General features: G+C 46.9%; 1 protein-coding gene across 1 annotated transcript in view; it reads left to right on the forward strand.

The window, feature by feature from the left end:
• Positions 1-250: 250 nt before the first annotated feature.
• NOP14 (NOP14 nucleolar protein) overlaps positions 251-16,655 on the forward strand; it is a 185,084-nt gene continuing 168,679 nt past the window's right edge. Inside the window, exon 1 of the mRNA XM_078678549.1 lies at positions 251-603. Coding sequence (XP_078534675.1) covers positions 406-603 — 198 coding nt within the window. The 5' untranslated portion in view covers positions 251-405. The remainder of the gene's footprint in view (positions 604-16,655) is intronic.

Genomic DNA, 16,655 nt, shown 5'->3' on the forward strand with positions numbered 1-16,655 from the left:
CTTTTTTGTAATGGACAAAATGTCTATCGTAAAGTTCACTATTGAGTATACCTTCTTTGTTAGGAACGCTACAGTAACAAAATATGGAAGACGTTAAATAACCGCTTTTTCAAACCGATGTTTCACTTTCATGCTCCGTTTTCGGTTGCAGAATCCATGATATTTGCTTCACTTTGAAAGCACCGTCATATTATGTCCGACCTGTGTCTGAGGGAGGCGCTCGAGTCTTTCTTGTATGTCTAGTCAAATTGCCCCACGTGTGTAGAAGCATGCACTGTTCAGCTGGACATAGACGAAGGACTGGGTCCAGTCTGAAATATTTTTGCTGTTAAGCTGAGCGCATAGTGTTCGCCACAGATTGATATTACCTTCTGCTCAGGTGCCAGCCCGGTAGAAATCTTTGTCATGGGGAAGGCTCCCAAGAAAAGAAAGCCGCTCCCGGCAGGCAGTAAAATGCCCAAAGGAATTAGCCAACAGCAGCCGGGCATTAGAAACAACCCTTTCGAGGTTAAAATAAACAAGCAAAAGTTCAACATCCTGGGCAGAAAGACCAAGCACGACGTTGGGCTACCAGGAGTGTCCAGGTCCAAAGCCATCAAGAAGGTGAGAATCTTTGGCAATGTGAGCTACTGATTGATTAAAGAAGTTCCATGGAATTCCCATTTCCGTCTATGATGTACAACTTGTCAGTGCGGCTTCTGGTGTGGGAGAGTCGCCCTGGAGACTAGAGCTACCTACTTATTAACGTTTGGGAACAGGGAAGAGGGAGATTTAGAAACAATAGTGGGAATTAATTTCTCCAGTGACTTGAATTGACCAGGAAGAATTTCTAAGATGGGGAATAAATAAAGATATCACTTTTTTTGCTTTGTTTGTGTCTCACCTATTAGACCGCCCATGCGCTGTCTGTTGTGAGAGTCTTAGTTAGCTTTCAGAGGATTTAGAGCTTGCCTCATTTTCACTCTCATTTTGCTTGTTTCCTGTTCTTTATTAAGCGTGGGTAGGCCTACCTACTGATAGAGCGTGGGCTCACCTGCTCGTTTTACCATACGCACCTGGGCCCATCAGGGATGTGGAATTCCTAAAGCCCGACGCCCGGGACATATTGTTTGGGGGCAAGGGCAACAGGTCTTCATGTGTTATTTGTCCTTGGGACAAGTAGGCCCAACCCCCTACATCACACACCCTTTGATTGCCAGTTTACAGTACTACGTTATTAATAAGGGAAAGGCATTGTCTGCAGTTAAGGTAATATTTTTGTCCATGTGTTAATGCTGTTCAAACTTGTATTTATGATGCCTTATGGCAAAACTTTTATTATTAGGGTGAGCGATCGAAGTACATGTTGTAAGCTCAGACTGTACTACTGACAGTGGTTCCAGTATAAAAATGTGTACACGTTTTCAATGTTTAGCAATATGAGGCTATGTATACTGCTCCAGAATGCTCTCTGATTAGATGCAAACATATGCAGAAGCTTGAAAGCAAGATTGATTATTCTCTGCTTTCAAAATAAAATGTTCACAAAAAAAATGCAAAAACATTCTGCTAAACTCTAACATTTTAGGTACTGTTTTTTTTGCAGCATTATTTGGTGAAATGTGTTGCTGTATGCTAGTAGTTCTCAAAAATATTCCTAATGGAAAATCAGTGTAACCAGTTTTAATAAGATTATGGGAAACATAAAAATAAACAAGCATTGGTAAAGCCCATTGGAAATTGTTGGTCAGCATTGGTTTTGTCAATGCTTGACATGTTTTGGCATTGTTTTTGTAAAATCTTATTGGTGTTGGAGCTGCAGGGCCCTCATCATTAAAACAAACATTGGCAAAAGCAAAAATCGTTTTGGCCTCAAAAAGCACACATTGCCGCAGAACTTGGCACTCAACAAAACCACTGTGTCGATTATGCTCCTTGTGAAAGAACAGAATGCTGTCACTCGCAGGGAAGCTAGCCGATAGACAGAGAGAGACAGAATGTTAATAAACACAAAAGGTCATGGTTAACACCAGACCTAATTAGGGACCCAATTATTAAATAAAGGCTCAAAAGTGCACTCATCTCCCTGCATTAAGTGCAGATATGCAACTTTCGTAAATTCACAAAACTTTACAGCAGTAGGCCAAGAAATAGTACACCTAGAAAATATGTTAACCGCATTTTAGCATGAGCAAATATGCAGGTGTAGATTTGCGCATGCGAAAATCTGAGTGTTAGCAAATTCACTTTCCCTCTAACCCCTTTTTCCCAACCCTGGAAGAAGTTTTCTGTCTGCCATTGTCAGGAGTAAATTCCCAACCTTTTTCAGTATGGAAAAAGATTAGAGAAGAGTTGGTGAAAACCCATAGAACATGCTAGTTAGTAGGTTTGCACAGAGTATTCCCACCCTAGAACTGTTTACTATTACCTTCAGCGCCAGTATGTAGATCTGCGGAAACGTGGCAACATAAGTGAATTGCTGGTATTCAATCTCCTATGGAAGGAGACCTGGCATAATCAGAGAGGGTATTTAGGAGCTCTTATATAATGAAATTGCTGCCATAACTTGTCACCTCATTACATGGCACAAAAGGGACAATTGGATTCTGTTACAGGACAAGTAGATTTATGAAGCAACCTGCCCAATGGACAAGTAGATATTTTACTAAATTCCACACCCCTGGCCCATTAAATAATATACACTTTGAACAGGTAAACCTACGCTATTCAGCAATTTAATGTAACCATTTAGGACCTATACCAGTTATCTAACCAATTCTTTTCACCGGTACCTAGAGTCCTAAGGGATCAAGGTGTTAGCATAATAGATAAATGCACTCATAAAATAACCACAGACGCGGGAAAAGTTTTAACACTTTATGCAAATTCTTAAATGTCAGAGTCAATACCAATTCAATTAAGGCGCATTCAATTAGAAAGTATATAATTAAGGCAAGATGATGTGAAAATAAGATGAGACTTTCTTTAAGCATTGAAACATAGGAAGGGTAAGAAATGGGAAACAATACAATGACATACCCACATTGATTTTATAGTTACCTAGAATGGTCTGAAGACCAACCCTGGCCACGGGCTGGGATAAATACAGGACCCCGATAGTTCAGGTGCCAACAGGACAGGTCAGGTGTAGATCAGAATCAGGACAAGTACGGACCAAATTGGATCAGGACAGGACCACCGCAGGTCAGGACCGGCACCCACAGCTAAAGTGCAACGCCAGCGTCACACCCCTCTCTGCAGCTAACAGTCTGACTCTGATTGTGTTATCGAACCTTCAACCACAGAACCCCGATTGGGTTATCGAATCTTCTGACAGAGTGCTCCGCCAGCACCTCTGCTCTCGATCGCCTATTGAGTGCGTTGGGTCAGTGACAGGTCAGCTATTCGGACAAACTAGCTAGCTAAGCCTACCTTAGTTATACCATTTTCCAGGGCAGTGTACCACCCCACAATGTTGCAGGTTCGTGTATTCCCGCAATTTGATTGGTCAAAAGACGAGGAGAGGTCATCACACCATACCAGTTATGAGGTCACTTGATTCATATATTCAAATTAATGTTCCCTTCCATCATTTTATTTTCCCATGCACCCGACAATGGATGTTTCAATAACAAATACATTGTTTGTAAAATGTTCAATTTAGCTTCCTCTCGAGAGGTCGAACGGTGACTTTCCCAGGTGCATCTTCAAGCAAGACAATCACTGGCACAGGTTCAATGCCATGACTTGTGGACTCTTGAGCTCTTCTGCGCAGTTGCAGGATTGCAAGATGGAGTGCAGCAAGATTGCATCAGGCCCAAATGCGAGCTAATAGTAAAGTAAAAAAGAAACAGTTTTAGAACGAAGAATAAATGAATGCACTGTATACCACTTATCTCTACTCTATTCACATTACTTAATTCTAACTACCGCATTAAGAATTAAGCAGAACGAACAATTTAATAAAAGCAGCAATGCAAGTGTTAGCATGTGAAAACACAGAGCAGCCATCTTTAGTTCTAGTGCGCAGAAGCAAAGATTTTCCACCAAAGCAGAGAATACGTCATGTCACGTGAGTGTGACAGACGCATGCGCAGAAAAATTCCCGCGTTGCGGCGGCCATATTAGGTCACTCAAGTTACTGTTAGTGAAAGCACATATGCAAGCTTCCCCTAGGCGCTAGAAATGTTGTGTGGTGTATTATTAATAAGACAAAACATGTTTATTAGTGCATTACGTTTTATTTTCAGAGAGTTGAGTCCAAGCAAGTCTCTTTACGTGCGAAACCTTGCTCCATCAATACCACTTGTGCTTGGCCTTCCCCTGGAGCATAGACACATTGTTATGTCCTTACAATGCTCGCTGTTTCAGGTGCTGTTTTTCCTTTTTGTTTAAGTATTCTAGAGAGTGCATGTGTTTCCCTGTGTGCTTTTCTTCCCATTGCTGTTCTGCTCTGTCACCCATGTACTTCTCCCCGTCTCCATGATGCGCTTGCCCTTGTGTGCTTCCCCCTACTGTATTGCTTTCTCTCACCAGTGTGCATACTATCTCCTCCCTGCTTCAAATACTCTTTCGCCCGTTTGCTTTTCTTCTGCTTTTCTCCCCTACCCGTAGTACTCCTTTGCTCTCCCTTTTGCCTGTTTTCTTCCCGCGCCCTCCGTTTTGCTCCTGGGCCCCTGTCTTTCTTCAGCCCCCCACTGCCCTGGGTTGCATCCGAACCCTCTGCCCATGTTGATTGACGTGCCCACTCCCCCACTCCCCTAGAAATGTCATGTATAGTTTTCCTTTCATTTGCCAATCCAAGTTAGTTCAGCAAATCAGAAGATAAAGAGAAAAACACCTGTGTCATTTTGCTGGGTTTCAGACTCCTATAAAATGATTGAGTAGACTTTTTTTTTTACTTAGCCATGCTGCACAGCATTGGAGATGCTGTATAGCATAGCTAAAATACATTGTAAAAGCCAATGTGTCCCAAGGGCAAGATCTATTGGCTTTGTCCATGCTTATTTTAATCAAGGCTCTCATCTTGATCAGGGATGTTGCTGGTGCGAGAAGGGATTCATTGCAGGCAGTATTGGGGCTGGTACTTGCCAAAAGGGGTCCACAATTGGGGTTGGTACTTTGAGAAGCAATCCCTAGCTTGAATGAGTATCAACAGAGCTGTTTGCTAGGTGGAAAATGCACCAAGGAGGTAGTGATCAAATCTGGAGTTAATTTCGAGCTTGCGGGGCAAGACAGCTAAAAGGTGATCAGCTTTGGCTGGATAATAGAGGCATGAGGGAACAGTGCATTGGCTTGGCCTTTAGTGTTGCTCCAGGGTGTACTTTATTGAACAACTGTTTTAGGTCTGGTATTACCTATCTGTGGTTCAAAACCTTTTCTCTACAGTACATATACAATGAGCTTTGCTGCAGTCCCTTGCTCATTAGTGGATGTCTTTGTTTTCAGTTTCAGTTTGATTCTTCTGATTTTATAGCTTTCCCCCATTATTGTTTGTCCTCCCCTGGGGCATAGGGTATTTTCCATAATTTTAATTGGAGGACTGGCACCCTTCCACTGCTGACGTTGGGGGATTAGTTTTTCATTTGTTTTTTTAACACTTCACTAGACGTAATTTGATAAAAATTGCTTCAGAGCGGCATGGCAAGCTGCTGGGAATATTCATCGCGAATGGCTTTGTCCATAGGTTACGCCTATTTGCTTAGTGAAAGAGGCTTGATAAATCCAGTAATCCATTCAAAGGGGGAATGCTGATTTTTGTTGACATACTTGTCAGCTATGTTCTTGAAGGGCCAGGAAGTTGAGGAGGCTGTCAAAATCTGGCCTGCGGAACCGGAATTTAGTTCTTGCTAATTAGCCGATTTAGTAGAAGTTCCAAGAGAGGATTTGCGATGAGCTTCCCTGTACAATAAGGTGATGCAATCATATAGTACCTCCAAGGATCAATCAAGCAACTTTTTTTTTTGTTGATTTGCATTTTCAATACAAACATTTATATCAATGACATTCAGCAGAAAAAGCAACAACACACAGAGAAACCAATCAACAAAACATCAAATAAACCGGACAGGTGGGTGCTGGTATGACAACAGCAGAATATATGTATGCACCCCATCATAGCGGGTCTCCGAGAGCAGGCAACATCAATCAGTTGTCCAGTGCCAAAATGGATCCACTAATAGCATCCGGGGACAGGGATCAGTAGCGCCCCCATGCCATAGGCTTGTGGCCTCCCCCCCCCTCCACCAATGGCCTCATTCAAAACCATTACTCATACATTTCACTCACAGACTGAGAATTTGTCCCCTACGGTTATTCGAGGGTAGCAGGTGATCTGATCTCAGCGTAAAAAGAAGGGTGTCGCGCTGGAGAGGAAGGTTAAGCAGATGTTGACAGCACTGCATCTTTGATCCTGCTGTGATTGTCCAAACTCTGGCAAGCAGCTTGTATTGTAAGGGAACTCTCCGCAGCCCTCTAGCCTTACCCCTTCACAGCTCAGTTCTCTACCCCAGCAGTACAGCTCGGGGCCAGAGCTCGACTTCTTACTCAACGTCAGTTGCCTACTGGCCACATCAGAGCCAAATCTACAAACCGGTCAGCTGCCTTCCGGACTGCGCTGCGTGCACATAGGCCCGGCAAGCAGAACTGCGGAGAGTAGTCAAATTGCTTAGCAGTGGCCCTCTGTAGCCTCTGCATTACAGAAGCTCAATACATGGCTGGGATCGGACAGGATCATACCATGTGGGAAATCAGTTCATCGTCACCTCAGGGAACATAGCATTTTAATTGTCGTGGTGTAAAGTATGCACAATATGAATCAAGCAACTTTATTTGTTTTGCATAAAAGAGGCCATTAAAAGTAAGGTGTAAAAAAAAATAATTAGTTCATTAACATTATATATATCAAAAGTGCATATGTAACATTATAAAACAGTCTCAATATGAATAAAGATTAAAATAGTCCGCATCTGTCCTGCACACATCAATAGAGAATCCCCTGCTCCCTTGCCAATAGTTTATAGAAAGCATTACAAGTTAACCAAAAACCTCTCCTACACTTCCTCATGGAAATTGCATTCCAGATATACACATTTGAAAAGGAAAGCATATCTCAGGTGACTAGAGTTGCAAGTAAAGTAAGCAGGTTTACGTTGCCTCAATTGAAGTATATGTAATAATGGTTAAATAAAAGTAGACCTCCGAACATGAAAAAATGTGCAAAAAAAACCAAAGTGCATGATGTAGTGTTTTGAGATGCCATCACAAGGACAGCATGCTAAGTGTTTGGACCAATCATGTTGCTTCTGAAAGGTCACTAAACGGTTAACCTTATTACATCTCAATTGAGTTAACACAAACCTTTGCTGAGGATTTAAAGTGTGCTCCATAGAAGGAAGTTGTTGCCTGATCTCTGCAGACTTGTGTGCCCCAGATATCTGCCCCGTAGGTGGCCAGCGCTATACACGTTGCCTGCTGCCCATCTACTTTACAGGATTCATCCCTAACTTTGAAGAAAAATTAAAAAGGGCCGTTGTAGCCTTCTCAGTTTCGCTAATGGCAGTTTGCTGTTTCCAAGTGCCACCAGAACCACATTGCACGCCCAAATATGAGAAAGTGAAGCTGACCATGGGGGAGCACCGAAATCCACGGCTCATAATGTAAGTTTTATCCTGGTTTACCCTAAAGTCCAGCTCTCCCATAAAATCTATATTCTGGGGGCGATACATTAATCCTGCATCATCCCCATACAAATGGGCCAGCACTGGACGATGACCTATTTGGGACATGTCGCTGCCTCTCTCCACCAAACACCCTCTCCAGATTATTAAAATAGAGGGTAAAGAGGAAAGGTGCAAGGCCATGTGCCTGCCTTACACCCCTAACAATGCAGAAATCAGTGCATTTTCCACATGGTCCTTTAATTACCCTTGCTCTCAAATTTACGTAGGTGCCCTGAAAAAAGTTAATATTTGGTATCTCAATTCTCAGCTTCTCCATCAAGCCTCACAATTTAGAGTGCGCAACACATAGGCACTTGACAGGTCAATGAAAGCTAGATAAATTACATCCAGTTCAGCTTCAGTGTATTTTGTAATGAACAAATCTAATTTCACGCATTGTTGCACAGTACTAATACCCCTGTGGAACCCATATTGAATGTTGGATATGATTGAATGAGAATCATCCAAATGCTCGAGTCTATCAAGTATGAGTCTAATCATAATTTTGACTTGTGAGACCTACAGGAATGTCGGGCAGTAACAACTGGGCTCCCGTGTGTTGCCCTTTTTGCATATGGGAACAATTGACGTATCAAACTATGAGTGTAGTTTACCACAAATTGCATGCGGCGCGCAAGATGTTGTTTAAGAGATGCCCCAGAACTCAATCCTTGCCTTAAATACATTGGGAAGAATGCCGTCAGGACCAAGCGCTTTGGCATTTGACAGTGGCGACAATAACTTCTTGTAGTGTGGGATGCAGAGGGTCTAATGGTATGAGGGCTGTAGAAGGCTGGCTTAGTGTATGGTGCACACTTATTTAAGGGAAGCGCCTTGCACTAACCCAGACAACCCTTATGGTGGTTTTAGTGGTCATAGGCAATACTAGAAAGCTCTCTTAAGTGGTAGCTGCGTAGTCCATAAGGAGTGATAAGCAGCTTGGTTTACCAGATCTAATCAGATAGTTTAGATTAAATCAAAATGAACCACACAGTGTATTTATAAAAATATGTCTATTTATCATACAACACTCACTAACACATTGGTATGCTCCTATCCGGAGATATCAACACAAATACACACAATACTTAAATTGTAAACAGGTAAGAAAGCGCAATCAATACACAGCGGTCTTCAGGAGGAGACTAAACCATATACTAAGAAAGTAGAATGCGAACTGCGACCGAAGGCGGGACTTTGACCAGGAGACCCAGAGGAGCTGGGGACACTAGGAACCACCCAAGGTATATACCCAGGAACCCTACGGAGGCTGTGTGCAAAGTGGAAACACAGTCTGCTTGCTCAATAGAAGTCAACGGGAAAGTTGTGGTTGCAGTTTTGGAGAAGGACTCTTCCCAGTGGACCCTGAAGAAACCCTGTGGAAGACAGAAGGTTAGAGAGTCACCTCACCCGTGGATACCCCAGGAACCAGGATACCTACACCAGGGAAGCAGGGTGCATATAGGTGCGAAGTGATGTCAGAAACCGCCGTAGAGCGCAATGAAGGACTTCAGGAAAGATGATGCTGGAAAAGACTGTGCAAGAGTCTGGTGGAATCCAAGGGTGGATTCTTGAAGTGAAGAATCTGTAAGCAGAGGGGACAGAGTCTATGCCCCTTGAAGGTGACCAGGAGGCATGGAAGAGCAATGGCCATAGATGTCGGATGGTTCAGAAGTGTTAACAGTGACCTTGTTGATGCAGCTGTGAGGACCAGGCGATGCTGAGGAAGACCAGGAGCCGTGCATGAGCTGTCCCACGTCGGAAGTTGAGAACCAGGGGGTCGGTGTTCAGCAAGAACACCAACATGCCATGGCAGCTGCAACAGGTGTGGAAAGCGAAGAAGGAGCAACGTTTGGACTAGCCAGGTCCAAGGGACTCGTCACAAGCAGGGGAGTCAGAGCAGGCCCGAGCAAGCAGGGGCGCCCACTGGAACAGAAGAAGACCCTCAAGAGGACCCACAGGCCGAAGACACAGGAGTCTAGAGAGCCTTGAGCAGCTCCCCAAGAAGGAAGGCCCACGGTGCAGAGGACCCTGTACTTGGCAGCAAGAGATGCTTGAAGGCTGGAGCTTCTTGTAGCCCAAAGATCTCTGGAGTGCAGAGCTAACAAGCCTTGACAACGGCAAGTCAACGCAGTTCACAGGGGTTCAGTCCCAGTGGTTCCGACGAGGGATACTGGCCTCAAAATTGCAGAGGACAGATCAGGCCTTGAGGGAGCTACAAAACCACCACCTGTGTTGCTGAGCCTTTCGAAGTCCATGGGACGTCAGGAGCAGCAGACTGGTCAGCTTCGTTGCGGTGCCTGCAGAGGCAGGGGAGTGAATCCTTCACTCTAAGGGAGATTACTTCAGGTGTCATTGATGCCCACAGGTCTGTTGAAGATCCTGGAAGAAGCACAGAAACCGATGACGATGAAGACTTGCAGAACAGCGAGACCAGGAGAAGCAGGAGTCTTCCTTGATGCAGTCTCTGTTCCAGGCGAAGTCCAAGTGTCCAGCCGGCCGAAGAGGGACGTGGTTTCAGGCTTGAGTCTTGTCCCATGACGATTCTGAGGACCCACCCACAGGTACGCACTTGTATACCCTAAAAGAGGGGTTGGGACGACTCTGGTCCCTCCAAGAGGAGGGGCTGGACATAGGGGAGGATACTCCCATGTCCTTTGTCCAGTTTCGTGCCAGAGGGGTCCCAGAACTGGTTCTACCTGGAGTATACAAGGAGGGTACCAAATGTGCCCTTCAAAGCAGTCTGGTGGCACGGGCAAGCGCCCCCACCCCAGCCCCATACACTAAGTCGTGTCTGGGAGATGGGCATACCTCCCTGAGATAGGAAACCTATCTTCCCCTGCTCAAGCTCAGCTCAGCAGTAGGAGTACAGAATCGGGTCTATGTCGGCAGCAGCCGTAGTTTGCTGGCAGAACCTAGAAGGCTCAAGACCCAGAAACAACGGGAGCCTAGATAGATGAGCCAGCTGGTTCAGTCTTCTTGTTGAAGGGCTGCAGCAGCCTCGGACTTAAGCAAGCAATTTGGACGATACTTCGGCCACCTCTCCACTACCAGCACAAAAATATAGCATTCCCAAGCTGAAACGCGCACGGACCAACGCCACTAACAGAAAGTTGCCTCATGGGTAAGAAGTCCAGATATTGCACCACTTGGTTAGAAAATAAAACCGAACACAACAGCTGAGCAGGATGGGCAGGACTGAAACCAAGCCGGCTAAGCTGCCATTTGAGTCCCCGGGAAGACACCTTGAAGCCAAAGTGGCAATGAGCAACAGTCCACTGACTCACCAGGCGATGCCCTACAGCCTGCAGATGATGATCTAAAAATGCTCCTCATCACCATGTAACATAGTCTCACCTCAATAGAGACCAAAATGAATTCCATGTGCAAGCAGATAGTCTTCACGGCCCAAAAACTAGAGAGCCATGATGCACGCATCGGTGAAGCAGAACAAATAATCTCTGATCTAGAAGACACTGTGATAGCCAAGGAATCGCAACTGACACAAATGGACCGTCTGTTAAGTCATAGCGGCCAAGAACGAGGATCTTGAAGCACGCTCAAGGCGCAACAATATACGTATTCTAGGAGTGCCAGAAAGTGCCAACACTGGCAGGATGGAGGAATATGTTGAACAGATGCTTTGCATAATCTTGGCACCGACACATTCTCTGCCCAATTAGTCGTCGAGAGGGCACACCGCTCTATAGGCACTAGGCCACCATCCATGCCCATAATTGCCAAACTGCTCAATTATAGGGACTGAGACACGGCATTGCGGATTGCAGGAACAATACAGCAACTTTTGTACGAGGGGTATATCATTGCTCTGTACGCTGACTTCACGATTGCGGTCCAAGAGGCTAGGAAGAAATTTGCATTGGTCAAGAAGAAACTAAACCAAGCGCAATTGGACTACGCGATGATGTATCCTGATCGGCTTCGGGTCACCTATTAGGGTAAACAGCAATTCTTCACTAACCCGCAGCAGGTGGAGAATTTGCTAAAGAAGCAGCGACTGAATCGAGAGAGAGAAGACTCTGAGGCCCGACAGTCATCGCAGCTGTCAGATAACGATTGACTGAAACTGAATTGAACTGGCTGTGAGTATGACCAGTGAATTGCATTATCGAATACGCAGCCCATGCGCAGCCTTGTTTAAGACTTTAAGAGCGGTCAAGAAAGAATCTGATGCACTTTACAGGCACACTTGACTGTCTAACTTAAGCACAAGTGTATTAGTGAGCACCTACATTCACACTCCCGGGCACCTCACTCCCGCTCCCTCCCTGACTTCAAGGGAGACGGAGGTGGGTAGACTGGCCTACTGATGCTATGCCAAAGGGTGATCCCCCTGTTATTGTTATATTTTTTTAAACTTATCTGCGGGGCGTGGCCAGGCAAGATGGCCGATCGGACGTAGTTCTTCTCGGCTTCCGGTCCACGCGCTATCCCGGACTGACTGGAAGCTGCCCTGCGGGGTCCTGACGGTCGAGAAGTACATCTACTTGAAGCAGAGAGTGCGGGGCACTGTTGGGACCCATTAAATTGCTGCGGACGCCACCTTAACAGCCCAAATTAGCCAGAGGGGCACAAAATCGACGCGCAACAAAATGACGCCGTATTCTTGAAGGGTGCTGGAACGACGCCGGAGGCAGCGCGGGGCCTGACAAAATAAGGGCGGACACACCGATCTACTCACCGGGGCCGGGGAGGCGTTCTGCAGATCTTCCCAGCGCCAAGATCCCTGTGAGGAATGGAAACCTTGGCCAGAGCGGCCACCGCGGAGACCCTGATGGGCCCCAAAGACGACTGTGCCTAAGCAGGTGCGTGGCTAGCAATTAGGGTGGCGGGGGTCCATTGGCAATCAGCGAACTGTTCTGGGGCGGCTGGGACCTGGTGCTGGGAGAGGACTGGTGTAGTTTGTGAGGATGCGATTCTCCACATGACTCGCCTGACCTTAAGATGGTGGCTGCCATGTGACTCCAAGCGCTGAGCCTCAACCATTTCTAAGGCTCCTGCCTTCCTCTGCCTCATTGTGGAAACCGGTGCTGGCGACACGCCCGCATACTTAAGGACTCTATTCCCACTCCAGCGATGGCCCATGGTGATATCAAGGAGGCGCTGCCACATGCTGAAACCTGACTTCACTGGGGGACACGAACGACCGCCATCTTGGGAGCCTTCTAAGCCAGCTGCCTCGCCCGCTCCTGACACAACCAAGTGTCTGACCATCTCTTGGGCTAAGCCTCCCTTTTCCACACAGCACCAGATGAATCACATGGATGGGTCTCAGCGTGGCGGCCGATGCGCCCGGGGCACTTAGGCCTCTATGACCTCAGCAAGCTGTGCGTACTTAGTCAATACCTGGCAGCATCAGTTGCACCCCCTGGGGAGGAGTACTGAGAGGGTGGTTTTGGACATTATTACAGTCTGCACATATTGATTAGCAATGGAACAACCTCCACGAATGTGCTTTAAGGATTGGGGGCCCTAATAAGCGATCAACACATCTCTACAAAGTGACTCCTTAACTAGGCACCCATTGGCCTTATCGCACCTCCGCTCTTCCGTTGTTTCTCCGGGGTCTCTCTAGACCTGCCCTTTATGCCCCCTATGAATAGCCCGATGAATAAAAAAACAAATAAGGTCTCACACTTTTTCCCGCCAACAGACAAAAGACCACAAGTGGGCCTCCCCGAGGGACCAGACGCTATGGCTATTTCAAAGGACGACTTCCTGAGCATGTTTAGAGACTTCAAAGAAGGGCTCCGGTCTGATCTCTGTCAGGACATTAAGGCCACGATGGAGCAGCTACGTTCTGACCTCACAGACAGGCTAGCCTTACTGCAGCAAGATGTAGACTCAGTTGGCACTAGGGTCTTGGACATGGAGGCCCAAATCCAAGATCAAACTAGGCAAACCACTGAAATTCATGAGGAAGTGCGCATCCTACAAGAGCAACTTCTTCAGATACAACTCAAGGCGGAGGGCCTTGAAAACAGGGCCCGACGAGAACATTTGCGAATTTGAGACCTGGAGGAGGGTGGTGCAGAGGGGCCCGATCTCGAAACTTTCATGGAGGGGCTCTTTGCGGAAATCCTCAGCCCCCAAATTCTTAAGATTAAGCTAGATTGTGTCCATTGCGTGGGAGGGCTGAGGACCGGAGAAAAGAAACGTCCTAGTGATGTGCTGGCTAAATTTCACTCCTACAAAAACAAGGAAGCTGTACTAATGGCCGCCAGGAAAAAAGGATCGATCTCATTCCAAGACCACTCCTGCACTGTATACCAGGACCTGGCACCAGCCACGTTGGCACGGAGGCAGCTTTTCAGACCCATCACCTCGATGCTGCGTGACGACAAAATACGGTACAGGTGGACCTATCCGTTTGGACTGAGCTTTGAACTTAACAATAAACAACGACACATCTCAGATCTGAGGGAGGGACTGGATCTCCTGGGTCTCTTCTCGGAGGAAGCCAGACCCGGCATGTCAAAATCAACGGACGCCCTTGGAAACACCACCTCGGTTGCTCCTTGGTCCACGGGATCATGTAGGAATCGCAAATAGGATCTGGGTCTGAACCATCCTTACAACCAAGTTAATGGAACACTGACTGCAGTGATGACCCCCCATTACCCATGATGTCCAGACAATAGGATTCTACCCTCATGCTTTGGATGAACTCAAGAAACGTGACGAATCAGGCCTCATAAAACTCCGCCGTTCACTGAGGAGCCAAAGGCCACACTCCTTCGTATGCGGCCATGGGAAGCTATTGGCCAAATGCCTCAAAGAACAAATAATACCACGAGGAACAGAAAAAGGGACCGTCTCACTCTCTTCCCTGCCAGCTGACACTCTTGGAGTGGAGCCCATTTAAGAGTGGAGACGACTCCCTACTTCCGGAGTTTGCTTCTTGGCCTGGAGTGTTCACCTAACCACATAACACTGGTGACTAAAGTTTTGGGGGAGGGTTTGGGGTGCTGGTTGTAGTTCTGCCCTCTGCATCCCCTTAAGACTCAGATTCATCAGTGAGCCACCCTTCCAAGGCAACAGGTCACAGCAATGATCGGGGGAAATGCGCCATATTTTGCCATTATATAATAATAATAATAATCCACATTTGTAAAGCGCACAATCACCCGTAAGGGTCTTGAGGCGCAGGGGGCCGTCGGGAAGATTAAGCAAGCTATTGCCCAGAGTCACATGGTGCTGGGCTAATTTGCCGCCGGTGCCTGGGATCGAACCGTGATCCCCAGATTCTGGAGTCAGTTGCCCTAGCCGGGGCGCCACACCTCTGTCTTCTTATCCCTACCAGGTATGGACCTGTCCTAACGGCTATTCTTCAGCCGCACAAAGACGTTTTTTTGAGCTGCGACCGGGATGGGCGCGGACGGGGTCCTTGGACGTACAGTCACCCCTAGTCCCCCCCCCCCCCCCACTCTTACTCCTGTCCAAACAGAACTCATCAAGTGGAAACCCCTCTTTTTGTCCTGGCTTGGCCAGATACACGCTGTCAAAATGACACTCCTTCCTAAGCTCCTCTACTTATTTCAGGCCCTGCACATCACCCCTAGTCCCCCCACCCATTCTTACTCCTGTCCAAACAGAACTCATCAAGTGGAAACCCCTCTTTTTGTCCTGGCTTGGCCGGATACACGCTGTCAAAATGACACTCCTTCCTAAGCTCCTCTACTTATTTCAGGCCTGCCCATTGAACTAGAAAGGGACTTATTACGGCGAGTTAAAACCATGATTCTGCACTTCATTTGGCAAGGAGGACGCGCCCGCTTTTCTTTCTCCCTACTGCGCCGCTCTCGAATGGTGGGTGGAGTGGGACTCCCAGATATAACACTATACTATAAAGCAGCGCAACTGAGCGTACTGACAATCGTCGAAACGGGAATCCGATAAACACTGGTTACTTATGGATCGCAGTGTGGCAGAGAGGTCTATCTGGGATCTGGCTTGGCGTCCCAAAAAGGATAGACCCAAGAATGCATACATTAGCACCCTTACACGCACCACCTTGAAAGTGTGGGACTCGGTCGCGGGAGTTGACGGATAAACCTTTTTCCCCTCGCCATTTACACCACTCCATTCTAACCCCGCATTCCCCCCGGGCATGCAAGAGGGACCCTTTGACGCTTGGAGGGAGGGAGGATGCCTTGCCTTGACACACCTTTTTCATAACTTTGATCCCCTCACCTTTGACAATTGCAAGCGGGACTATGGCCTAGAGAATACAGAGCGATATCATTACACTCAGCTAATGCACTGGGCCCTGACGCCTCCGGTGCGAGAGGCGTCCACCCGTCCTCCTACAAGATTTGAGTCCTACCTCGCCAAAATCACTACTATGAAAAGGGTGATTTTGTTTATATATAACTTCCTACTCCCTGCCACACACTCTCCACGACCACGATATATGTTTATGTGGGAAGGAATGTTACAGCGCTTTATTGCCGATGACGAATGGGCACAACTATGGACCGACATCACAAGATTCAATCACTCCATAGAGCTTCGGGAGGCTCATCTTAAGACCATGATGGACTGGTACCTCCATCTGTCCAGGCTCAAGCAGATCTTCCCCAACACTTCCGATTAGATGCTGGAGGGGTTGTGACTTTCAGCACAGTTGGTGGGATTGTCGACTATACGCCCCTTTTGGGAAGAAATACTCGCACACATTAAGGACATGCTGGGTTACCCCATCCCAACCACCATGGCAGGGGTCCTTTTGGGACTTCGCGACCCCACCCTGGAACATCAGACCTCTGCAGACAAGACAATCATGTGGCTTTGTATAGGTGCGGCAAAGGTGACCCTAGCAGCCGCCTGGAAGCGGAGGGAGGCTCCGGCAATTTCCCGTTGGCACTCTCGATTATGGAAGTTACTCAGCCTAGAAAGAATGTCTGATATTTTTAGGGATATTTACAAGAACTT

The sequence above is a fragment of the Lissotriton helveticus genome, chromosome 2_2 (assembly GCF_964261635.1).
Source record: "Lissotriton helveticus chromosome 2_2, aLisHel1.1, whole genome shotgun sequence".
NCBI lineage: Eukaryota > Metazoa > Chordata > Amphibia > Caudata > Salamandridae > Lissotriton > Lissotriton helveticus.